The following is a 25,695-nucleotide window of genomic DNA, read 5'->3' as shown; positions in this document are numbered from 1 at the left end:
AAACTCTGGTGTAATAGGGATGGCTACATAGGAACATAGTAGAGGAATGACAGAAAAACTGGCATTGGAGCAATTGGAAAATAATCAGGGCTGTAGATCATATCTCAGATGGGATTGTTTTAATTCGAAAAAGAGAAACAGTCACCCAGAGCCTGCTCCTCCAGACAGGTTTCTGTGCCTGGGTTGTCACTCTCCCCGTTCAGACTTCACCTTGTAGAGATCCTTGAGGAAGCGTGCTGTTTGCTTTGAGGACCCCCTCCGACAGCCAGTGGTGGTCTCCTGGATGGAGCTTCTTCCTCCTCAGCCTCTCTTCCCCCTCTTCCTCCGCCCCCTCCAGGCAGTGTCCGCTTGGGGGCAGCTGCCAGCCCATTAATGAGTCCCATCCTTCATAGCCTATTAAACCACAGGGAGGTGTCTCCTGGGCGCTCTTATCCTCACGACAGCAGGTCTGACGCAAAGTAGGACAAAAGAGAAACCTCTCCCAGAATGGAAATCTATAGATGGCACCAGCTCTCAGCGTATGAAAACACAAAAGCAGAACTTTTGGGTTCAACAGAGCTACTTTTCCAACATCCAGACTGACAGAGGAGACTATTGGTATAAGATAACCTTAGCTCTAGGAGGTAATCAAAACAAAACAAAACCAAAACCTTCTCTTTTTGTAATATATTATATGATTGTCTTCCTTCCTTCCTTTATTTTAAGCAGCTTTACTTTTGTAATTGAGTTTAGTTTTATTTCTAAAAAGGATTGCTTTCCTGACCTCATACGGGCTATGGTGCACACCTACCCCAAAATGGGCCTGACTCAGGCTGCCTCCATCTCATCTTACAATCAATCCCTATGAGTTATCTACTGGAGAAATAATTAAGAGTTGTTTAATTATGGGGTAGTCCTCTGAGAGGCAGGAGGATTAATTTCTTTCAAAGGAAAAACATACCTATTTTTATGCTTTAGGTGAAGATGGGAGGCTCACGTCCCTGACTGTTTGTTGAGGCCACACCAGGTGGAGAGCTGTATTTGTGGGTTTGATTGATTTTTCTGTGCTATCTAGTTCAGCATTAGAATGTCAGACATTTACTCTTCCCTTGATGGACACCCTGACCTTGAACTGAGAAAGTACTTTTCTTTCCTCTACAGTTTTCTTGAAACCCAAACCTTCCCAAGAGTTTAGGATCAAATCATCAGCCATCCATTCTGCCTTTTTTTTTTTTTTTAATATTCCATGAAGCTGTTGGGCTTCCTGTAAGACTGATTGGACCCGGCTTTTCTGTTCTCAGAATGCACCCCCTGATCCATCATGCCGTCGGAAGCAGTGCTTTGTCTAGGTGAACCATACAGACAAGGAACATTGATTATTTTCATTCTGTGAGGAGACAGTCTGCGCCACCCCCTTACCCACCCTGGGCTCACCCCGCATCAAAAGGCTGCCAACACATTTGCACCCAGCAGTAACGTGGGCTTCCGAGGCACCGTAGGATTCAGAATGCATGATGCCATGACTGAATCAATAATTTCCATTCTCTACTACGAATGAAAATTTAATGTGCAAACCTAGGGATTTCAGCCCTTTCATTAAAGCAGTTTATTTGCCATACTAAAAATTAAGTTTGAGTGATAGGTTCCTTTATTAACTTTTCTTCCCTTTCCTAAAGGGACACAATGTTTAAGGTAAAAATCATATTAAAGGGGAGGGGGGGGAAAAAGCAAACCCTTTTCATGTGCTGTTAATAGTCTCATCATTTATTAATTTTTTAAAATTGCTTTTCTGCCTTTCAGGCCACTGTTTACTTCTGCTTCAGTTTGCTTTGATTAGTGACACGAGATTTATCTCTTTGCTCTGACTCCATGAAGGAATAGATAACTTGCCTATCTGGAAAACACAAGTATCCCGGAAGCATGCTTTACAGAGATCTCCCCAGAATCATCTAGCACATGTTTGCAAGATGTGGTCAAGTTTGTCCCTCCTTCTCACCTTTCTGGACTGCTTCGTGTAAAAACACCCACTTTAAATGTAATGCACAGTGTGGTTACAGGCAAAACAAGAGTTAATTCCTAAATTTTGATGATTAATGATTAACAGCTCAATTCAGGGATAGTTCTAGAAAGCCCTGAGGGAGTGGTGGAGACTTTGGTGAGCAATAAAAACAGCAGCCCGTCTTCAGCTATTGCTGATTGTTTAAGCCCGGATTATTGCCAGATCTTCCAATTATTCAATAAAATAATTGAAAAAAATTTTAATCTCTCAATTTTTAAACCAACTAGAAAATTTTAAAGCATAGGTGGTCAGGCCAAACAAAACTTAATAGTTGGCCTGTGGACAAGCAGGTTGCAGCTTCTGGAGTCAAATTTGGATACACAAACACTGTTTTGCCTATTGGAAGTGAATGGTTCATTACTGGGCTGCTAGGGGAAGGTGCCCACAAATGATGGTTCCCAGTTACAGATTTTCATCACCCCTTTAGTAAGGGGGATGTAATATAACTATGTGCCAATACCGAGGGCATTGGAGGGCAAGGCCAGGCCTTTGTCCTCAAAGAGAATACAATCTTAGCCTAGACACAGCATCAAAGCAGAGAGAGAGCATGACTCGTTAATTAAGCCCCTACAAGTAGCATGGATGACTGCTGATAATGTGCCTATCTGGAAAAAACAAGCATATTCTTTGGAAGCGTGCATTACAGTGATCTCCTAGGAACATCTAGTACATGTTTGCAGACATGTGACTGCAGATGGATTATTCTTTGGATTATAACTCATTTAGTGGGAGAAAGTGGCCAGGCTCAAAGATGACGTGACTTGTGCAAAGGCACGCAAGTGACCAGCAGCTGAGCTGAGTTAGCATCCAAAGGTCCTGTGAAGGATCCTGCTACAAGCAGAGCTGCTTAATATGTGAGCATGAGCTTAAAAGGAAATGATAATAATTACTTATTATACTAATAATTAATAATAGTAATGCTACCTTATATTGAATATTTTACTCTGTGTCCAACAGTATTCCAGCCCCTTCACATGCTTGATAGGATTGAATCCTTGAAGGAGCTCTAGGGCTGGGGGCTTTACATACATTAATTCTACTTAAGAAGCCCGGTAAGAAGTACTCCTCACTCCTTCGTACAGTTGAGGAAACTACGGCCCACAGAGGTTAGGAGACTTGCCCAGGATCACACAGTTGGTAAGTGAGATTTGGAGACAGGAAGTGTGTTTCAAAAATAACTCTGGCAATGGGTCATAAGTGTTGGAAGGTCATGCATTCTGTAAGATTGTGTGGGTGTGTGTTGGCTCTGCACACACACACACACACACACACACACACACACACAGGTTATATTCTCCAGCATTTTTAGGAGCTAAAAAAAGGAAACAAACTGTGTGGTCCCTCCGGGTCCCTCAGTAAACAGACCCATGGTTTGAGGCTTTTGCCATCAATCTGCGGATAGACCTGACTTGAGGCTGTTTCTTCTTGAATCCCTGCTTTCCAGGCTCTGTGCTAGGTCCTGGCATTTGGGAGACCCTGAGAGGGCAGTGCCCTGGGCATTCTCTCATCCACGTGTGTCAGCGAGCATGGCATGGACCATGGGCTTCCACGTCTAGCTTGCCAGACCAGCCTGGTGCTCCACTTGGGAAACTGAGTCTTTTCTGAGGATTTCAACTCTGAACCCAGTGGAAATGATTTGCCCCGTTTAAGGCATTGGAATGCATTTTTGATTAGCTTTTTTCCTCACTTGTCTCCAACGGAGATCCCTTCAGACTCTGGGAAGCAGTGGGTGAAATGGCTGTGGATTCTAGATGCCCGTCCCCGTCCTGGGCTCTCGCCTGTCTCCACGCGCTCTAAAACAGTAGCTTCGGAGTCCACACTGTAATTTCAGCCTCTTACTAGGAAGCCCTGCATAGTATCCAGCTGTAGCATTCCAACTCTTTGTTGCATTAATTAGTAACAAAATGAGATGGTCTATAGTACCTTCAAAAGGGATATCTTTACAGAAAGTGTGTATTGATATTCAAGTTACACTGAAAAGCTTCAGTAAAAAGTGACCCAAAGTGGAATATGAGGATTTGGAATCACTCCCACTAAGCCTTTCAGGGTAGTGGGACACCAGTTTGGATTTTAACTTGAGTTTGAGGAGCATGAGTAAAGCAGTGGTCATTGCTCTGCCTCCATGGGGAGCTCCTGTCTCACCTGGGACACAGACACGCAAAGGGCCAACTCTAATGCCATGAGATGGGGCTGTCGGGCTGCGGGGGTTCCCATTGTTAGGGGGCAGAGGTGCTGGGAGTAGGAAGCTGTGCGAGGTTTGAGTAGGAGAGGGACCTGGTCAAAGGAAAGTTCCAAGAAGGCTCATCTGGCAATGGTGTGTCACTTGGGGTGTTTGACGAATGAAACCAGCATCTTGCAGGCTATAGTGCTAGGTTTTGTCAGCCTTAGACACTGGTTTTCATCAGCTCTTTAGGAGCTTTGTTACTCATTTTAAAAGCAAGGCATGCATATTTATAAATAATTTGGAAAATAGGTTACCATATAATGAAGGCAGTATCAGCCATTCCCAACTCAATACTGTAAACACCATTTTATATATTTCCTTCCTTTTCTCATTGCATTACAGGCTTACAAATGATGTGTCTTGCTTTTTTCTAATAATTGCATTAAGCTATTACTCAAATTATAAAAATATGATTTTTTAAGAAAACGTTCCCAGAGTACAGCTCTTGTGCAAACCGGAGGTGTGAGTGATTTCAGGACTGGAGCAGGAATGAGGGGACAAAGGCTGCTTCGGCCACTCAGAGCGAACCCAGGGAGGTTGGCACTCAGTCAGTAGAGGGGCCGTGAGAGTAGGAAGGAGGCTTTATCACAAGGCAGCAGCCCAGCTCCGGAGGGAGAAGGACTGGAGAAGTGGAAGGTGTGAGTGAAGGCTTTTCAGAAGGAGAAAACCTCCCTCCTCTGGGAAGGATAACAGACTGAGCCCCTGTATCCGGGCATCCCCGTGCTGGGAGGCTGCTTAGCCATTTCTCCACACTCGCTTTGTTCTAGTAGCCTAACGGGGCCTCCAGGGGTCTCTGGCACTGGAGTTCTGCTCAGTCCAGTTTGCCCCTCCCGCTTCTTCCACTTGCCAAGGGTCATCAGGGTGCTGCGCTCCCCCCCTCCCCCAATCCACCTGCCTTGCTAAAGGCCTTCGTTCCGCTGAAGCATCTTTTCTTTGCACTTGGCATAAGCAATTATTTCTCCTATCACTGCTCTTAATGCTTCCCGGACAGTTAGCAGATCATTTTTTTGCTGACGGGTATCACCCCACCCAGAAATGATAGACTGCCTCCCCCAATCTTATTAATAATAAAAAGGCATTTTTCTCTCCTCCCCCGTTACAGCTAGAGACAGAGCAGTGTGGGAGCTCTCCCCTGCCAAGGTCAGCAGGGGAGGCTGGATCACTGAATCCCCAAGGAGCCAGGAGAGGGAGGGCACATAGCCACAGCAGGGGAAACTGGAGAGCTGTGTACCCCAGTTGTACCAGGCTGCTCTTTCTCTCCTGTGAGAGCTTCTGTTAGCTTGCTCTGCTCCCCGGTTCCCGGCTGACTTCCTCCAAATGAGTAATCTCAGGGACAGGTGTCTATCCCTGCTCTCCCTGCCCAGTGAGGTTGTTGTGATTTCAGGATCTTAAAGGTCATCCCCAGTGTCCTGGGTCTGGATTACAAAAGAAAATCAGACAGATCCAGGCTGAGAGGACACGTGGTTTCAGAAGTGTGTGGAATGGGGCTTGGGGGCATTAGCTGTCTGCAAGTGGGGAAGAAGCCAGCAGTAGGATGTGAGCTGCCTTCAAGAAGCCAGCTAGCCATGGCTGTTAGGAGAACTGTGGGTTCGGGCTTCCAGGCATCCAGCCTGGGCTACCTGCCCTTGGTGTCTGGGCCCCATGCTAACGGGTGTCCAGAGGCAAGTGGGGAAGACGGCAAAGATGGTGCAGGCCTCAGAGGTTCATCCACGCTGGTTGCTCTTCTGTTCTCTATGGGAAAAGAAGCCTGCAGTGCCTCTGAGGCTCCATCCTGTATTGCAGGAATCCGGGAAGAGACCCAATGCAGCCATCGGGGCAGAACATTTGCCTTGGGTGGGAATGAGTCTCTGTTTGTCGGGGACATCCTGATAGAGTCATTGGGGTGACGTAGAAGAGATTCCTATACCACATGGGAGTCTGACCTGAAAGTCCCTTGAGCTCGGAGATTCTGTGTTTTTGTGACGTTTCTAGGCTTCACACTGTTCTCAAGTAGAGTAGCCACTAGCTACACAGGGCTTCTTAAATTTGAATTTAAATGAATTAAAAATAAGTAAAATGGAAAGTTCAGTCATGCTAGGTACATCTGAAGCGCTCGGTAGCTGCATGGAGCTAGTGGCCACCATCGAATGGCACAATCCAGAACGTTTTCATGATCCCAGAAAGTTCTATTGGACAGTGCTGGCTTAGAACAACAGCAACTGTGGGGAATACAGACTCTCTTCTCTGTGGCCATCATGAAGCCCCAAGGCAAGTCAGCTGGTCTGTCACAGGTCATAGAGCCAATCCCACTTCCCTTCCCCTTTGTTGTCCATTCAGAAGAGCCCTGAGTTAAGATGAAGAGTCAGTCAGGTCCCAGCTCTGTCAAAAACTACCAGGATGGCCTTGGGCAACTTACTTTACTTCTCTGGATTCATTTCCTCATCTGCAAAATGGTGTTTTCCAGCTCTAACAATCTCACTAATAAAATATTATAGTGTGATCTCGTCAGCTTGGTAACTTTCCAGGGAAAGTAGCAGTTTGCGCCAAGCACACAGCTTTTATTTCACTGTCCACATTAGCCTGACATAGTGGAAAGATCCCAGAGCTTGGAGTCATATCCAGCTTTGTCTTAGCTTGGCTGTGTGACCTTGGACAAGTACTTGATCTCACCGAGCCAGAGTTTGTCACCCAGAAAACAGAACGAATAATACCTCACTTCTGGGTCATCATGGTGTATAGCAGGCTGCTCGAGTAATGCTCCCCAGAATGAAGACAAAAGTGAGTAGGGTTACCCCCTAGGCGAAAATCACATAAGTGGGAAGGTTTTTCCCCATCTACATGTTTCAGAACTGTACATTCTTCAAAGATGCATAAGAAAGTAAAGCCAGTCTTGAGTCTTACTGAGACTCGGACAGCATATATAGAGGCTCTTGTGTGGCGGGAAGTAGAGTGGGGCTCCCAAGTGGCTGCAGTCACCTTATCAGACTTCCATAAGGCAAGATCAGGAGTTGCAGTTTAGTGAGAAGACTGTCTTAAGCTCTAGGTCTGAGACCAGCTCTTCCACTAACCAGCCCGTGGAACCTTTAGCACATCCCTACCTTCTGGGGACCACTAGACACATGGCAAGATCCTTGTACTAAGGAAAGCCTCTTGGTAATTTAACGGACTCTGTTAAAGTTGTAGGCATATGACTAGATCACCCCACCATTTTTTTTAAAAGAAATACTTATCCAGTCTACTGTATACCAGATATTCTCATGATATTCCCAGATACTCTTAAACACCATGATGGAGGTACTGTGAAAGCTGCTGCCATGGAAATGTGTGTCATCTGTAGAGTTCAAGGAGATAGCAGTCATTTGTGCCCAGGCCTTGTGGAGGAGGCAGCGTTCAGGTGGGGTCTGTGGGGATGGGTAGGGGTTCATTTTGACATGATGATGAACCAAGAGAAGTAGAAACATTAAGTGCATATTCAGAAAACTGACCTTTTTGGGATCCCTGGGTGGCGCAGTGGTTTGGCGCCTGCCTTTGGCCCAGGGCGCGATCCTGGAGACCCAGGATCGGATCCCACATCGGGCTCCCGGTGCATGGAGCCTGCTTGTCCCTCTGCCTATGTCTCTGCCTCTCTCTCTCTCTCTGTGACTATCATAAATAAATAAAAATTTAAAAAACAAACAAACAAAAAAAAAAAAAAGAAAACTGACCTTTTTAAATCTGAACTGAGGCACAGGGCGCATGAGTGTTAGCAGGAGATGAGAGGTTGGCCCAGATCCCAGAGGGCCGTCAGCGCTCCCACATGGGACGTGAACATCCATCTCAAGTTGCTGAAGACCCACTGAAGGTCTTTAAGAGGGAGAAGTGGCACCATCAGGGCTCATTAGAAACATGACCATGGGGTCTTACCCCTGATAAAAGAATATCATGTATCAGGTGCCAGGTGGGGGAAAGTATGAGGAGTGGGGCCACATAAGCAGACACCTGCTCTGCCTGTGGGCAGGGCTGCAGTCACAGGCACGGGGGGGGGCGGGGGGCAAGCTTATCCTCACAATCAAAGCTGTTGTTTCTAGAAGCCAGCTGGCTTTTTTCTTCTCTTCCTGCTCCCGGAGGTGGGACCAGAGGTACCCGCAAGGGTTTGCTCCTAGAAGGCCCTGGCGGCACCAGAGTCTGTTCCCTGCTGCCATTTCTCCTGTCTCTTTGGAATGAGTATCCCCCAGGGATCTATATGCTCTGGGGAGTTTGCACTTGCTCAAAGAGTAGGGTGTTACAACAGATTGGGGAAAATCTGGGCCCTGATCTTCTGAAATGGTGGGTCTCTGTACGTGTCTCCTCTGCTAGACTAATAGTCCTGCATGTCAGGGATTGTTGTGTTCATCTCTGTTCCCGCAGGGTCTCACGTAAGGCCAGAGCAGTTATATCAAAGCTGCTATTTATTGAGCACTTCCTGTGTGCCCGGGATAGTGCCTAGAAATCTTTTTTTTTTTTTAAGATTTATTCATTTATTTATTTTAGAGAGAGAATAGGGTGAAGGGCAGAGGGAGAGGAAGAGAATCTCAAGCAGACTCCCTGCTGGGAGCACAGGGCTTAACATGGGGCTCGATCTCATGACCCTGACATCATGACCTGAGCTGAAATTAAGGGTCAGATGCAGGATGCCTGAGTGGCTCAGCAGTTGAGCGCCTTCCTTCAGCTCAGGGCGTGATCCCAGGATCCAGGATCGGGGCCCACATCGGGCTCCCCACATGGAGCCTGCTTCTCCCTCTGCCTGTGTGTGTCTCTGCCTCTCTCTGTGTCTCTCATGAATAAATAAATAAAATCATAAAAAAAAGTCAGATGCTTACATGAATGAGCCACCCAGGTGCTCCAGAGTGCCTAGAAATCTTATATGCAGTAGCTTGTTTCATGCTCCAAGTGCTCTGTTAGAAAGCTTCTAACCTATGTTATTCAAGTGATACAGCTCAGAAAGGTTGTGACTTACCCAAGCTTACGTAGCTAGTAAGTAATCAGGATTTAAATCCATATATTTCTAGCCCCAAAGCCCTTGCTCTTAACCTTTGTCTCTTTTCCATTTCAGAAATAGATACTCAGTGGCAGTTAAAGTAACATAAGCAAGAACTTCCTTGGAAATGGCCCGTCTCAAAATACAGTTGCTTACTGCCCTAACACCTCCCAACGAGAGAAACCCACAAGATAAGGTGTGATGTGGACAGGAAGGATGCTCCTGTCCTAGTGTGTGGAGCTAGAACAGAAATAGGAGGAGGATGGAAGCTATAGAAGAGACAGGTTTGAACTTAGTGGAAGGGTGAGCTTGCCAATAATCAGTGATGGCCAGTGATGGCCAATGATGGGGCGCGGTGCCTCGTGAAGTAGTGAACTTCCTGTGTAGCGCATTATGCAGGTGGCTGGCTACCTGGGGTCTCACCCAGACCTTTGCAGGCCACTTCCAACACCAAACTTTCTGTGGAGCAGATTTGAAGGATGGTGCTTTCTACTGGGATCGCCGATGGCACCTGTCACCTTTATTTCCACTTACCCTGAGCCACAGTTGTAGAGATTAGCAGTTTTGTGAATAGAATGCCCGGCTCATGAAACCATCCAGTCAATGACAGAGATCCGTACTCTGTTTTGAGGGGGCCTAACAAGTGATGCCCTTGTTTTCCACATCCTAGCTGTAAGCTGGTTGAGAGAGAAGACGAAAAGAGAAAGGTGTATTAAATCCTAAAGTCCCCTTTATTACGGATTTCATCCTGGATGGATTTCCTGAACACAATGGACTTCCTAACACAGAACCCCACACTTTGACAGCCCTTGTCACAGGTGCTATGGACCCCACAGGCCTCCCCCACGAAAGCAGAGCCTGCTCCCACAGTACAGAGCCTGGGCCGGAAAGTGCACTTCCAGCTGTGTCTGGCTGCTGAAGGGAGCAGGCAGCGGCTGAGGCCCCCGTGCCCATTGCCTTTCCTGAAACCTGTCCCAGTGGTCCCAGTACGTCCCCTGGGCGGGGGGGGGGGGGGGGAGGGCACTGAGAGGCCTGGATTGCCACCCCAGGGACTCCCTGCACTCGGAAGCTAACACCCGGGTGGGAAATGAGGAGCCCCTTGCCCGGGACAGGCCCTGTACTGCACCTTTCATTTACTTGCTCACTTCCTCACTGGACCACGGGGTCCTTGAAGCAGAGGCACCGCCAGGACCTAGCACCCAGCACCCAGCACGGGGCCTGCCAGACAGGAAGTGCTCAGGAAGGGGAGGAATGAATGAACTCTCTCATCTTCTTCTAAGGCCAGGATTCTGCTAAAGGAGCACCTTTCCAAGGCAGAGGAAGACGTCTTTATCCCACCAGCTTCTCAGCACCCCAAAGCGAGCATTTATCAGCTTTCCCAGTCCTCTCCTTTTCCTGTACCGTGGCACATTAGACAGGAGGGGAGGGGTGGCCAGAGGATTCAGGATAGGTTTCTCCCCAGGCTGTGCTGTCCTTCCTGCCGTGCGCAGCCCAAGGCCTGACTGTGAGCAGGGAGTGGAGCCTGCGAGTGCTGGGCGGCGCGGGAGGGGCAGCCCCAGCCCTGGGCCTTCCATACCATGTTGGTGAGAATCACTGGCAGCACCTTATGAAGTCATTTTGGAAACTAGGAAGTACTTTGTGGAAACTGGGAAGTACAGCGGAATCTGTAGGAATGTGCTAGAGAAAATGCACGGCAGCCAAGTCGTAAAGGATGACTCCCCTAGGCTGATGGAGGAGGACAGCGGTGCCTCTCTAGGTGCTCACTGGTGGTATCCCAGATGTTTGTGCTGTAAAACTGAGGTGTGTCCAATGGGGCTAGAGTTCCATGCTGGCCCACAAAAGCCTGTAGTACCTACCACATAATAATATTTACTGGAGATCTACTAAGTCCTAGGAATCTGCTATACACATTAAATCTATTATCTCAGTTCTTCACCAAAGGAAAATTGTCCTCCTTTATACCAGTAGAGAAACTGAGATTTATCAAGACCAAATTGCCCCATGTCGCACAGCTAGTGAGCGCCGGGGCCAGCCCACAGTCAGGGCTTACGAACGTCACGCTGTACTGTTGCGCTTGCAGAGCACTGAGTTAGGGCGAGCCTGTAGAGATGGGGACTTTGGAGAGACTGTAAATCTTTTATCAAGATCATGTGTAAAGTCACCTGCCTTGGGCCACCCTTACCTAGAGAGAAAGGAGTGGCTGCCCAGCTCCCAGCTCTTTCTGAGCTCCAGAGCAAGATCATTGCGGACTAGAAATGCCAGCCCTGTCTTCAGGGATTCTGGGGGAATGAATTGAGGAGGATCCTGAAAGTCAGAGGCACGTGATTGTCCTGGGCGCCGCCTTCAGCCCTGAAAGCCCTGGGCTCTAGGCCACTAGTTTAGTGGGGTTAACAAAGCAGCAATGGCAGGCCCTCCGCCGGGGCTAGGAGTGGATAAGTTTTGAGAAATGTTTTAGCACAACGAAGTGCCTGATGCCTGTAGTCACTCGGGATTTCATAAAGGTCTGAAGCACTTTAAAAGTGCAAATACCAGGACAAGCACTCGGATATTAAATGCTAATTAAAAAGGGAGGTCCTTTTTCTGTCATTTTTGCCCACACCCACTTCTACAGAGTTCCTGGACAGGGGATTGAGGGAACAAGAGCCTTAAGGCTCCAAGTAAAGGAGAACAACTAAGCAGGAGTTAGGTTTGGTGAATGATCTAAGTGCCATGTTCACCTTTGGGCCTTGTTTTGGCTCTGTGCTGTGCTGTGCGGCAGCAATTCTCCCCAGATGAGGTTTGGGGAAATGGTTTTGGTTCTGCCAATGACTTTCCAGTGGCAGCTTCTTTTCCTAGCAGGTCTGTCCCCAGCCCACCCCCTCCCCCAGCTCTGGCTGCCCAGACGATTGGGTGTCAAGGTCATTAGTATCCATTGCATGTCCAGCAGGCTCTGCACTAAGCTCTTGACTGTCATCATCTTATGTCCTCACAGCAGAGGAGGGCTATCACTAGACCAACGGTCCCTGACCCCACCACACACCTGTCTCACCGCCAGTCTCACCTCGGCATTGTCTTCTTCCTGGCCCTTTTAACCCTTTATCAGAAGGGCTAGGAGTCTTCCCTTCTCTGTGTTCCAGTCCCAGCTCTCTAGCCCTGGAATAGCACACATCCTGGGGCATTGTGGTAATTGGTCCATATGCGTACCATTCTTGCATTCGACTCATGTTTATTGGGTACCTCCTGTGTGTTGTCCCCACTGGACTTGGAAATCCTTTAGGGCAAGAAACCACTCTTTGTTCTCGCTTGTTGGGCATCCCCAGCACACAGCACCGTGCCTGCTGCATAGCAGATCCTCGGGAAATGTTTGCTAAGAGAAGGCCTCTGGGTGATGTCTAGTCGTAGAACCATCTCCTTTCAGTCCTTCCAACCCCAGACCCCGGGGAATAGGAAACCTATCTCTTAGCTCTTAGCTTAATAGGGAAACACAGCTATGATTCTGGATGCTTAAGTCTTGGTGAGGCCCCTAAGTGGAGAAACCCAAGCTGCAGTTAGCCCCAGAGAATCACCAACGCCTACATTGTTCAGTATGTTTTATGGGCATGTTCATTTATTCTTTCTGTCAGCGTTGAGCATTCTACAGGTATGAGGCTCTGTGCTGCGAGGTAGAGCCCACAAAGATGAATAACACACACACACACACACACACACACACACATACCATGACCACAATGAGATCAGCAGACCAGATAGAAAGGTGGTGAATCAAGGTCAGAATGGGTTAAGTATGGACCATGGGTGCAGTTCATTGAGAGCACTAGTAGTGTGTTGGGGGGATTTTTAGGAGGAAGTAAGATCAGGGAAAGCTGTCAAGAAAACATGGCTTTGGAGCTGCGCCTTAAAGGAGAATACGATTAGGGCCTGAGAAAGTAGGTGGAAAAGTTTTCCCCATGAGCAAAGACATAGAAGTAAGAGGGTATGTTATGGGGTATGTTATGGGGCAGCACAAATGTAATTCAGGTAATTAATTTGTCTAATAATTGGCAGGGGTGAGACAGGGGTACTCTTATTACTGTGAACGTATCACTACAGTGTTCTTATTCCCTTCTCCCTACCACTCCTTTCTCATGCCTAAAAATTAGTTCTGCTGGGTTATAACCTGAAAGACTTTGTTCCTCAAAGGATAGGGTAGGAGAGCCTTGTGTGGAGTGATGGTCTGTGCAAGCAGTCACATGAAATTCCTGCTCCTTCAGCCCCCACTCCCCAGGGACTGGCCATGTAAATGTCCCTTTCCACGTCAGCCCTCTGCTGGGAACCAGCCTACTGGGGCCAGCCCTGAGTTTCTAGAAGAGATAGATACTGCAGATAGGCTGCCTCGCTCCAATAGAGGGAGGAGACCAGCGAGGCAGATTCGTCACTCACATCATTTTATCTGTTGAGTCAACATCTATTTTTAGGGACCTGGCATCTCTGTCATGGAGTGGGAGCGAGTGCCAAGGGTGAGGGGTCTGCTAAGCCTTCATTCCTCTTTGCTAGATCCACTGCCAGACCCATTCTCACATGCAAGTTCTGCTTCACCACTCGAGATGTAGTTCTTGATGCCAAGGGTCCAGTTTAACATGTACACTTTCTTCCGTACACAGGCTTCTGTGTGTGCGCAGTACACAAGCACATGCACACTTGCTCACCCCTCTAGTCTTAGCAGGCCTTGTAAATTGGTTATATGGATTAAATAAAACTCCCAACTGAAAAATGCTAAGGCATATAGGTCCCTTCCTGTCCAACATTGTCAGATGTGCTCCAAAATGACTGTTTTCATCATCTATTCTGAGCCATAACTGCCCCAGAAATAGCTTTAGCAGGAAAGTGCTTTTGTTAGACTAGCTGTAAATTATATTTCAAATGTCTGATGTTGTTTTCTTAAAAAATAAATAAATAAGTAAATGAAAGTCTAAAATTAATGACTGCTGGGGTTTGCTTTGCTTATGTGTACTGCTACAGATTTGGCTTCTTGCAGATGGAATTTCAGATCTGTTTACACTTCTGTGTTAGCTTTTTGGGGGAAAAAAACAGTTGAGAGATCTGGGAGGACAAATTTACAAAGTCGAACTTATTATAACCATCCGTGAGGCTCGCTTCTTTCTCCCCCTGCCCTCTCCCACCCTCCTCCACCCACCCCCCTCATTTTGTTGATTGTGGTTTTATCTGCTCCTCCTCAAAGTTAGAAGGCAACTAGTTCTTGCAGATGTTATGACAAGGTCACATATCCAGTTTCACAAGCAGATGTTCATGAAGCCCCATTTCACCAGCACTTTGTCATTCAGTGAGAGCAGACCTTGTGGGAGCAGATTGGAACAACACAAAGGACAGGACATAAAAAATCTTGCAGAGAACCTGATCGCTTTAATGTGTTGAAGACGAAGGGCTTGGGGGTGGGGAGGGCAGCAAGGAGAGAAATCTGCAGAGCAGAATTTCATGGAGGTTTTTTTTTTTTTTTGGTTTATTCAAAGATTATTATGTGTTGGATACAGTAAATCATCTATACACCCACATCCAGGAGGTAAATCTTCAGAACTCCGTGCGTGGGTAGTTCTGCATTTAACAGCTGCCATACAGTAGCTATTTTGTTCTGCTCTAAGAGACCCTTATCTGTGCATTTGTTTTAAGTTATCGCCAACTCTCCTTTTGTTCCTCTATTGCTGTTCTCCTGATTCTCATTACCATTGCAAGAGTAGCAAAGAATCTCAACTACTGAGTTATTTCAACTGACACCATGAGTTAGAATGATAGACGAGGGGCTGCCATTTCAGTTGTTGACTCAGCCTCTACTTGGAGGGTGTTGCTATAATGGATTTAGCTCCTCTTGCCTTTTCCCAGGTCTCATATGCCCGTCCGAGCTCTGCCTCAATCAGGGATGCTAACCTCTACGTTAGCGGCCTTCCCAAAACCATGACCCAGAAGGAACTGGAGCAGCTTTTCTCGCAATATGGCCGTATCATCACCTCTCGAATCCTGGTTGATCAAGTCACAGGTTAAGTGTTTCTTTGTCATTTCTTTCCTTGTGTCTCAATGCCGCAGCCAGTGCCCTGTGACCCATTGGAGCAGAGAGAGAATGGTTACTTATGGTAAAGGAGATATGGGTCATGCGTAGGTAGATTTTTGACTTAGGAGAAAGACTTCTTACCAATCAAATGCCCACATCTAAAATGGGCCATCTTAGGAGGTAGATCTCCATCATGGGAATTGTTCCAGCAGCAACTAAACTACTTGGCAGGGCTGTAAAGCAGATTCAGGCATCAGGTTGTGAGTGGGACTGAATGACCTTCAAAGTCTCTTTCAACCCTCAACCAAATAACATTACTTTTGTGCGTGAAAAGAACCTGCATTAGAGCTCCGGCTCCGGTGACAGCATTGTAGAGCTGGAGGGAACCTCATGCTGCCTCATTTCACACATGAGAAAATGGAGGTCCAAAGTGAAGGCTCTGACTCCTGCCCGGCTAGTTAGTAGCAGTGCAGGGACAGGAACCCAGGGCCTGGCACTGTGCTACTTTGTCCAGAATAAAGAAAGGCAACCACCACCTCTCGGTAAGAAATGTAAGGTGCCCTGGGTTGCGTTTTTAGTGACCGAATGTTTTCACCTACTCCACATCTGATCCCAATTTAAAACACCCCCTGAGAGCAGTTTAGCGTGTGTTTATCATTCAACGCATGCAACAAACCCTCAATGAAGGCAGCTCTGCCCCAGACACTGTGCAGAGGGACACTGGGGACCAGGGATAAAGGAGGCACAGTCCTGCCCTTGCTGGACTCCAGTATGATGAGCCCCTGCTAGGGGCTGTCCAGGGGACCATGGGAGCTCAGGAGAAGGTGTGCTGCACCTAGCCGGGATTGTTGCGAAGGCTCCATCAAGGAAGTGATGTTTGAGCAGGGTTTTGGAGGATGACCTGCAGTTACTTGGCACAAAGGAGGGATAGAGATTTCTAGGTGGATGTGATGCATCCTATAAAATAGGTGGATAGGACATATTGTAAGTCGTGGAATCGAGAAAGAACACAACCTGTTCAAGGAGTAAATACGGCTGACATGAGGCTCAACAGAGGATTTGGGGCCACATCATCAGGGGCATTAGATGCCGTACTGAGAAGTCTGACTTATCTGTTTGCAACATGGGCCCACGGAAAGGGGGTTTTTGTGGGTTTTGTTTGTTATTCTGCGTGTGGAGTGGGAAACAATGAGGAACAGGTACCATGCACAAGGTAAAGAATTGAAAAGTTATGAAAAATGTATAAAGGATGTTTTTAAAGAGTGTAATGTGGTCAGAGTTTGCTTGAAAAATAGATTACATAGTCGCTAGGTGTGGAGGGCACATGGCAGGACTAGACACTGGGTGATGGGTGACAACAACTAAGGGAGACAAGGACTGAACGGGCCGGTGCTAGAGGCTGGAATGGATGTGACAGGTGCCTGTGTTCTGTGGGTGGCAGTCACTGGTCCAGAGCCGTGGTAGCAAAAACACAGGCAGATGCATCCTGATGGGTGAGAGGGATTCGGGGAGGCAGGCTCAGCCCTGTCCCCACTAGTGGGCTGACTCCCCTTAGAATATCCATGCGGCCCATCCCATCTCTTCCCAAGGATGTTTACCAGTTTGGTTTGTTCATGCTTTATGAAGGCTCTTTCTCTTTCCCCAGGAGTGTCCAGAGGGGTGGGATTCATCCGGTTTGATAAGAGAATCGAGGCAGAAGAAGCCATCAAAGGGCTGAACGGCCAGAAGCCCAGCGGTGCTACGGAACCGATTACTGTGAAGTTTGCCAACAACCCCAGCCAGAAGTCCAGCCAGGCGCTGCTGTCCCAGCTCTACCAATCCCCCAACCGGCGCTACCCTGGCCCACTTCACCACCAGGCCCAGAGGTTCAGGTAGGCACAGCCTCCAGGGAAGAGCCCTCCTACACAAATACACAGCTGGGCGAGGGCCAGGGCAACCCACAGCCCTGAAAGATGGGGCAAGCCTAAGAACCTCCGCCCCTAGGAGTCCCTGTGTGAACGAACCTACCCACTGAGCCTCAGTTTCCACTACTGTAAAATGAAATGGTTGGACCAGATGCTTTTCCAAGCCCCCTTTCAACTTACCACTGTGACTGGTTAAACTTCAGATTCTTGGATTAGAACAAAATTTCTACATTTAACCAAACCAGAAGGTTCCATTTCAACAAAAGTTCATCACAAATAAATGGCCACATTCAACATCTTAGACTTAAGGCTGAGGGAGTGGCTTTTAATAAAGTTAAAGTATAGGCCAGGAGGCAGATCCTCCCAGGGAGAATGGTTTGGCCTGTCCTCCTCTTTCTCCTGCAGGTTACTCTGTAGGGTAGGTAGTCTCTTTCGTGTTAACTTCACTCTGACTGTGAAGTCAGCAGATTCTGGGAAGACAAGAAGGAAGATTTTTCTAAGCCTTGTTAATGTTTCCTCAGGCACCCAACCCTCCCAGTGCGCTGGGGCACTTCCCTTCTCCTGGGACATTTCTGAAAGTCAGGTTTCACTCCTTGAAGCCAATCAACCTGACTGCCTTTATTGTACAAGAGATAAGAACATTTTTGACGTGTCCATAATAATTTTAAATACTTATTTTATTCCACGCATGTCCCAACTACCCTTTAATTGAAAGGTTTTTGTTTTTTGTTTTTTGTTTTCTCCTTTTCAAACATCACATGGAAAGATAGCAGGCCCTCCATCTGGCCATGACAAGGAGGAAAATCAGCCTCAGCAGTGTCCTGTCCTGGGAATTTGAAAGGGTTAATGATTTCATGAAGAGTCCAAGTCATCTAATTTTTATTTTGTGTGAGAGCACATGCAGTATTCATGTAAAAAGCCTTTCCAGCAGGCTTCTAATGGTGGAAACTATGGTTACTACTGCCCCATGGTGTGAATAGCTTGTCCTCCAGTAAAATACTGAACATGAGGGAGATTATAACATAATGGCAATTTGCTAGGAGGAGCTTTCAGGTTGTAAATAGTAAGCTAATTGTAAAAAATCTTAACCCTCAAACTCCTTCTTCCCCCCCAAAAAATGTGTGTGGTAAGAAGATTTAGTTAATGTAGCTAGAATAAGAGAAAAGATCCATTCTGCTATGCATTGTGCATGCACGTGTATTCCTTTCATGCACGAGTTTAATTGCAATAAAAGGTGAATCGTAATAAAAGGTGAACGATGTAAGAAGCTGCCCCCTTTTAATGATTTCACACACGATATAAAATGAAATCCACACAAATGTTCTGAGAGGAGGGGGGAGTGGGATTAATTCAGACCTTGAAAGAAAGGGAGCTTCATTAGACACTTGCTTTAAACTCTAGCATTGACCTGAACATGAATTACTCATAGTTGGAGGCAGAAAAGGGGGAACTACCAGTGGATAGACTCCTAAGCATTGGGGAAAGTTATTGAGCTTTTCTTCTTTGAAAATGGAGCATTCTTATTAATAGTTCCATTGAGCGATCTTGCCATCTGTGAGGCATTAACCCAGAGACCCTCCTTCTCTTTGCAGGCTGGACAATTTGCTTAATATGGCCTATGGCGTAAAGAGGTAATTAAAACTCCACAGATTGCCAGATGTCCGTGTTGGCACAGACTGGGGCTAGAAATTTTTTTTTTTAATTCACTAACTTTACTTTTTTTTTTTTTAATTCTTCCTTTTTCCTCCACCAGCATGTCAAATTCTTAATTTTAATTTCAGACCTCAGTTGGTTTTGTTTCTTTTAGGGCACACAAAGTGTGCTTGTGTGTTTCACTTTTTCTTTTATTTGCAGGTGGGCTTCTCCTATGGTTCAGGTGCCACAGCTACCAAGCCCTTGATAATCTGGTTCTCTGGACGCCTCCCCTAAGGGAGAAGGCTCCTACTCTTTGCCAGCTGATCTTGCAAACTTGCAGAGCAACTGTTTGGCATTAGCAATGCCGAGATTCAGTTAAGAGGGCAGATTCCAGCAAATAAAAATTAGAACATTTTGCTAATCATGGTTGACAATCTTATGATTGTCAGTGGAAAAATTAGATTTTGGACTACCAGGCCTGGCCGAAGCATGAATAAACGTGTGGATGACCTGCTGACTCTCACCCCCACCTCAGGGTGCATTTCAGGGCACAGCCTGAGAATGAAGTGTATCTGTGTGCACCTCAACCAGGAGTTTCTTTTGTTACAGGTTTTAGCAGTTATAAATCCTCCCTTGGTTTTACATGTATTGTTTTAAACTTGCGGTTTCTTTCATTTAAAGCCTTTCTGTGGGGTCGGGGGCTCAAAGAGAATCAAGGTTTGTGGGGCTCTCTGAATGCAGTCACAGGAATGATCCAGACCTAGTCTAAAAGCCGAGTCTCAGGAAGTTGAGTGCGTTATGTCACTGTGTCCATGAGATTCCCATATGTGCTTTTGATAAGCTCCACTGAGCTGCTAGGGACATAGCATCTTCATCATCCTGCTCAATAGAGCTGCACACTTTAATTCCCCTTCCTACAGTCAGGCAAAGAGATGTGGTCCTTAATAGTCCCAGTTACACTCCCATATGAGGCAGTGTTTCACCACTTGGCCATGCATGGTAAGTACCCTGACTCTGGAAACTGGCACACAGTAGAGGAAGTAAGCTGACTGCAGACTTACTAGCACAGTGCCAGCCTCTCAGATCTCAATCTTGGCACCAGGAGGATGACTGTGAATTACTTCCATGTGTCTGGCACACTGCTTGCCTCTTCCCTCTCCCACTTTTACATTTTTCCCATCTCAGGCCTTCGTTCCCCTCCAACTTCAGGGAGGTGGCACCAATTATGTACGGATGCTTAGGCATGATGAGGCCAGAGAAGGCACAGCGGCAGCATGCACGCTGCCACCATCTCTGGTTCCCCACTCAGAGCAAACACCACTAGTCCATAAGAGCATTCTCTTTTCCTGTTGGACCCAGATTTGGATCCAGACTCCTTCCTCCCAAAGTGGTCCAGGTGGCCATCACCAACTAGAGCTGAGACTCTGCTTGAAACCTCTTTGCTGGCTCCTGACTTTGATGGCCTTAAAATAAATACCTCACTGTTCTCTACCTTTAACCTGAACGGTGTCAATTCACTCAGTTGGAGGAGAGAAGGCTGAGAAGACAGTCTTCAGAAATAATGCAAATAACAGACATGGATTTGCCCTTCTAAGAATCCTTGCCATGCTGTTTTTTAGTTTTGTCTTGTTACTTGTTTTTAAGCAAGAGACAAGATTGACTTAGTGACTGATGCCAAAATTAGTACCTATTGAGTTGTTATGTTTAGCATATCTTCAGCAGCCATTTGATTATCTAAATTCTCTTTAGATGCAGAACTGTTCTTTCATTGGACTTTCAGATCTCCGAGAATATTTGCTTATTTTAAAACATCCTAGGGACGCCTGGGCAGCTGTCAGTTAAACATAGGATTCTTGATTTGGCTCAGGTCGTGATCTCAGGGTTGTGAGATCAAGTCCCTAATCAAACTCCCACACTGGGTGTGGAGCCTGTTTGAGACTCTCTCTCCATCTTCCCCCCCTCCTAAAAAACAAAACACAAAACAACAAAACATCCTAGATATGGGACACCTGGGTGGCTCAGTGGTTGAATGTCTGCCTTCGACTCAGGTTGTGATCCCTGGGTCCTGGAATTGAGTTCCATATTGGGCTCCCTGCATGGAGTCTGCTTCTCCAACTCTGCCTATGTCTCTTCCCCTCTCTATGTGTCTCATGAATAAATAAATAAAATCTTTTTTTAAAAAAAGTCCCAGATAACACTTTACTCCATTCTCTCCCCAGTTTTGCTTCCTCTCCTCTTCCTATCCCCTTTTTCAGAAGACAAAACAAAACAAAACCCAACCACATGAAAACCAAGACGCTAGTCAATGGGTAGGGCCCAAATCCCTGTATACGTTTGGTATAAAACAAAATGTTAACAAATATTTTTCTGCCGTGGGCCCTGGTTACCTAATCTAGATGCATCCATTATGAATCACACATGGATATATTTTATCAGACAGTGAATAGAATCGGAAGGGTTGTTTTGCTTTTCAAGATAACATGAAAACTGAGATTTCAAAGCCCAATACAAAAGTAGTTGTAATAGGGCAAATAACAGTTTTCAGCTTTTCTAATTCAAGATACATAAATGCACAAACCACTTGAAATCTCACTCCTGTGATGCTTAGAAATGAATTCCAGATAATATAGCATCAAGGAGTGATAATGTCTTTATTATTATGGCTTGGGGGTTTTTCTTTTGGAACTCTTGAATAGATGCTAAATGAAACAGAACCACTCATCTGATTAATAACAAGGTATGTCTGTTCATTCTCATGTGTCTCTCTCCTCAAAATATCAAGAGATCTTTGACAACCATAAGTCAGGGGACTGCAAAGACGGTAGACTTGAGCACTCCTGGGGCCATCTCCAAATCTGCCCTAAAAAATAAATAAAATTTCCCAAGCATTGATATCCACCAATGTTATTCACTCATGCAATCAAGAAGAATTTACTGAGTGTTTTCTATGTGTCACTATGTCTGTGATGTTCCCGTATGTGCCCAACTGAATAAATAAGTAGAGCAACAGAATGAATGAAACCGAGCTCCTCCTCCCAAGAGCTCGCTGTCTGTTGTGGGGAGGGACAAGAACGGTCAGGGTGGGACACCCTATGACCATATACTGTGGCAGAAGCATAATGGAGCCTTGCTATGGGAGTTCCTTGTGGTTATTAGGAATCGACCTAGCCTTTTTCTTGCCATATATGGGCCTTAGCCAGTTTAGCCTTTCCATTCAAAAGAAATGCCACAGACACTAGTTTTTTTGTGTTTTGGTTTTTAAACCCTGAAGACTCTCCTTGCAAACACTCACTCAGCCCTCTGCCCCATGTCTGTGTCTGTGCATCTGTGTGTTATCCATGGTCAGACTGATGTCTGGACCAGTCCCCCCTTCTACCTGTTCCCCCAGGTTCTCCCCAATCACAATTGATGGGATGACAAGCCTTGTGGGAATGAACATCCCTGGTCACACGGGAACGGGCTGGTGCATCTTTGTCTACAACCTGTCCCCTGATTCCGACGAGAGTGTCCTCTGGCAGCTCTTCGGCCCCTTTGGCGCCGTGAACAACGTCAAGGTCATCCGCGACTTCAACACCAACAAGTGCAAGGGCTTCGGCTTTGTCACCATGACCAACTATGATGAGGCAGCCATGGCCATTGCCAGCCTCAACGGGTACCGCCTAGGAGACCGAGTGTTGCAAGTTTCCTTTAAAACCAACAAAGCCCATAAGTCCTGAATTTCCCATCCTTACTTATTAAAATATATATATAAATATATACGAACAAAACACATGCGCGCACACACACACACACATACACACGCACACACACAAAAGAGAGAGAAACAAACTTTTCGAGGCTTATATTCAACCATGGACTTTATAAGCCAGTGTTGCCTAAGTATTAAAACATTGGATTATCCTGACGTGTACCAGGAAAGGATTTTATAATGCTTAGAAAAAAAGAAAAAAAAAAACAAAAAAAATACCTTTGATGCATTGAATGTTCTTTCATAGCTGTCGTTGTTGAATATAATATACATAGATAGCGATGTGCAGGGATTTTAACCCAGCCAGCTAACTTTACTACCTTCCTTGAAGGTGGGTCTTTTTAAGATGACCATTCACTCATTTGAAGAAGAAAAACAAAAAACAAAAAAAAATAATAAAAATAAAACAATTTTTACAAAGTAATGGGATTCAAAGAAAGAAAAAAAAAGATTTTTCTTTTTTGTCACAAAGTTGATCCAATCAGATTGGTAAAAAAAAAAAAAAAAAAACCCCACACAAATCAAAAGAGGAATAATAAAAATTGCAAAAATGAAAAAAAAACTTTTGCAAATTTTTTTATTTTTCCTTTTTTCTTTTATATCATGTGAACTAAAAACAGTCTTCTGTTAGGGGATGGGGGCAAGGGGGATACCTGATGACATTAACAATTTAATAACATTAACATTGTTGCCAAAGAGGTGGTCTCTTTGCTGAAAATGGGTTTCAAGAAAAATCTATTTTTATAAAATATAAAGAATTTTTACAAGAGAATCTGGATTTGAGAAAAAAATATTTTGACTGGCTAATTTAGGGGAAATTGACAACTTTGTCGCGTTCATACTGCACTGGTAACTTTTTAGAGATCAAGATGTGTGTTTTAAACTGGATTCGTAGACTGTTTTTTGAAGGATGGGCTATAAACAGATGATCTTCATATCTTTTCATAGCATGTAATAATAATAAAAAACAATTATTAATTACTAGGGGAAAGGAGTGTTCGTTCTACCCAGGGTACCACAGTTCCCCACAGTCAAAACCCAAAAGCAAGGAGATGAGTTGAAAGACAGTTTTTCTTTAAGTCATCAGTATGGGATGTCAGCAGAACAAAAATTAAAAAGATTAATTTTCCTTTTGATCTAAAACTTCCTTAGTTTGAGCAGTAGGTGCTACGAAATTATTTACATATCTTAGTATCATAGTTAAATGTAATGTGTTTAGGAGAGGAAAACAAAAGATACATTTGCTTTAAATTCATTAAGGAATTTTCAAATTCACTTTGTAGCCCATGCTGATAGAATTGGGCTGTGTTGGTACATTTGAAACACTGTTTATGTTGCTTGAAACACTTATTTATTTAATCGCCGATGTGATGATGCCTATGGCCGAGATCAAATATAGCTAGATTGGCTAGACTACTTATTTGTTTACTTAAACTATGGGAAGAAGCATATTATTGTGTCATTCTGTTGTGTGTGTATGTGTATATACAATATAAATATATATATATAAAGTTATTTTTTCTTTGGGTTAATTTATTATAAGTTGTAACACTTGGCTAGTTTTGTTTGTATATGTCTTACAATGTTTTCTTATGATATTTAAGTGACAGTTAAAGAGGTATCAAGGTAACTTGTGTAGAACTATTGTTTGATATATTGTCATGTTTGTTGTGAATATTTTTTCTTACTGCACAGTAGAAAAATAAAAACAACTGGGTCTTTATTTTAATGTAATTCAGATTGGGGAAAACAAAACAGAGCTAAGGGAACAAAATGACTGAGGGAGCATCCTCCCGCGTCCAGTGCACTGATCATTTTAGTATGTTTGTGCTTTGTACGGTTATATATTTAAAACAAAAACAAAACAAAAAAATACAAGGGTTCATGCTCTTCCCTGGGTAATAGAAACAGTTACTCGCTATGCATAATCTAGTTGATAGTTAAATTTGCTATTGCTTTTCTTGTCTTGTTATATAAAATCTTTTCAATACAAGTTTAGTCTTAATGGTAATAAAACGTTATGGTTATTTATAACTTGTGCTTATTTTGTGCGTTTTTTCCCATGCTGAACCCACTAAGTGCATGTAGAGAGAACTGTTGTTTTCACACTGAAGAGGCAAGCTTCGTAGTAGCAGTCGTAGTGGTAGACAGATCACGAAAACCAAGGCTGCATCATAGACTCCTCCTTTACATTTTTTTTCTGTTTTTTTTTCCTCTTTTCGGTTGCGGAAAAACAAAAAAAAAAACAAAAACAACCACCAGATTTCAGTTCAGAGAACACTCGTTCAACATTCAGGGAAAACTTTTTACATCGCCTGCTATGAATGAACGCAGTTTGCTGGCAAAGTTTTGATGCATTTGCTGAGCATTAGTGGGAAAGGCATGCCAAAAATCTCTTCTCTATAATGTGTTCACTCTCGGGGGAAAAAAAAAGGAAAAAAAATCTTAGGACCAGGCAGTTGTATACTTTAGTTATAATGAATGACTTCATGTTAATCTTGCTAGTTTAGATGATTTCTGAGGGGAAGTGTTGTAAATGTTTTTTTTTCATAACCTTGTTGTGTTTGAATTATTTGTACTTTATCTGTCCAGACAATAAATGAAAGTGTGTAGAATGGATTTGAGCTTCCCAGATTTTTAAATGTGTTCACTCAAACTTTTTTTTGTGTAGCATCTTCAGATTTCCCCAATAATTTTATCATTAAACAAATGCAAAAACAAACAAACAAACAAACAAAAAGTAGAGTAAAATTGTGCTTTGCAACTTAGCCCGGTCTCTCCAAGTCAATTCCGTATTCAAAAGTCACTGGCCTAGTTCCTTATGACTGAAAGTGTGGCTCCAGCCGCCAGTATCTGCATCATCTGGGAGCTTGTTAAAATGCAGAATCTTAGGCTGAATGCAAATCTATATTTAAGCAGATTCCCAGGTGAATCACCAGCACTTTAAAGTGAGGAACACTGCCCTGATTGATAACGAGCTGGCACGTTTGGCTTTATGTTTGGCATGATGATACATTGGCGTCTGTTATCCATTTATAACTTATTTGTTACTTATTCAGAAGAAAGGAGATCACTATTTGCAGAGCATCTATTGTCAGGCTGTGTGGTGCCCTCTGCATTCTCCCACTTGGCTCCCCAGCAATCCGGGGGAA

At 44.9% G+C, this 25,695-nt stretch overlaps 1 protein-coding gene across 3 annotated transcripts in view; it reads left to right on the top strand.

The window, feature by feature from the left end:
• The window catches only part of ELAVL4 (ELAV like RNA binding protein 4), a 126,710-nt gene extending 101,563 nt beyond the window's left edge, over positions 1 to 25,147 (top strand). For 2 of the 3 annotated variants that reach the window (XM_055341868.1, XM_055341869.1), the window contains exons 4-7: positions 15,091 to 15,244; positions 16,902 to 17,127; positions 18,753 to 18,791; positions 22,184 to 25,147. In XM_055341868.1, the coding sequence (XP_055197843.1) occupies positions 15,091 to 15,244; positions 16,902 to 17,127; positions 18,753 to 18,791; positions 22,184 to 22,511 (747 nt within the window). In that variant the 3' untranslated portion in view covers positions 22,512 to 25,147. Of the gene's footprint in view, positions 1 to 1,779; positions 1,839 to 15,090; positions 15,245 to 16,901; positions 17,128 to 18,752; positions 18,792 to 22,183 lie in introns of those variants that run through there. The other variant, XM_055341870.1, reaches the window with a different exon arrangement.
• Positions 25,148 to 25,695: the final 548 nt, after the last annotated feature.

Source organism: Nyctereutes procyonoides, unplaced genomic scaffold (assembly GCF_905146905.1).
Source record: "Nyctereutes procyonoides isolate TBG_1078 unplaced genomic scaffold, NYPRO_anot_genome, whole genome shotgun sequence".
Lineage (NCBI taxonomy): Eukaryota > Metazoa > Chordata > Mammalia > Carnivora > Canidae > Nyctereutes > Nyctereutes procyonoides.
This window is presented reverse-complemented; position numbering and strand designations above follow the sequence as displayed.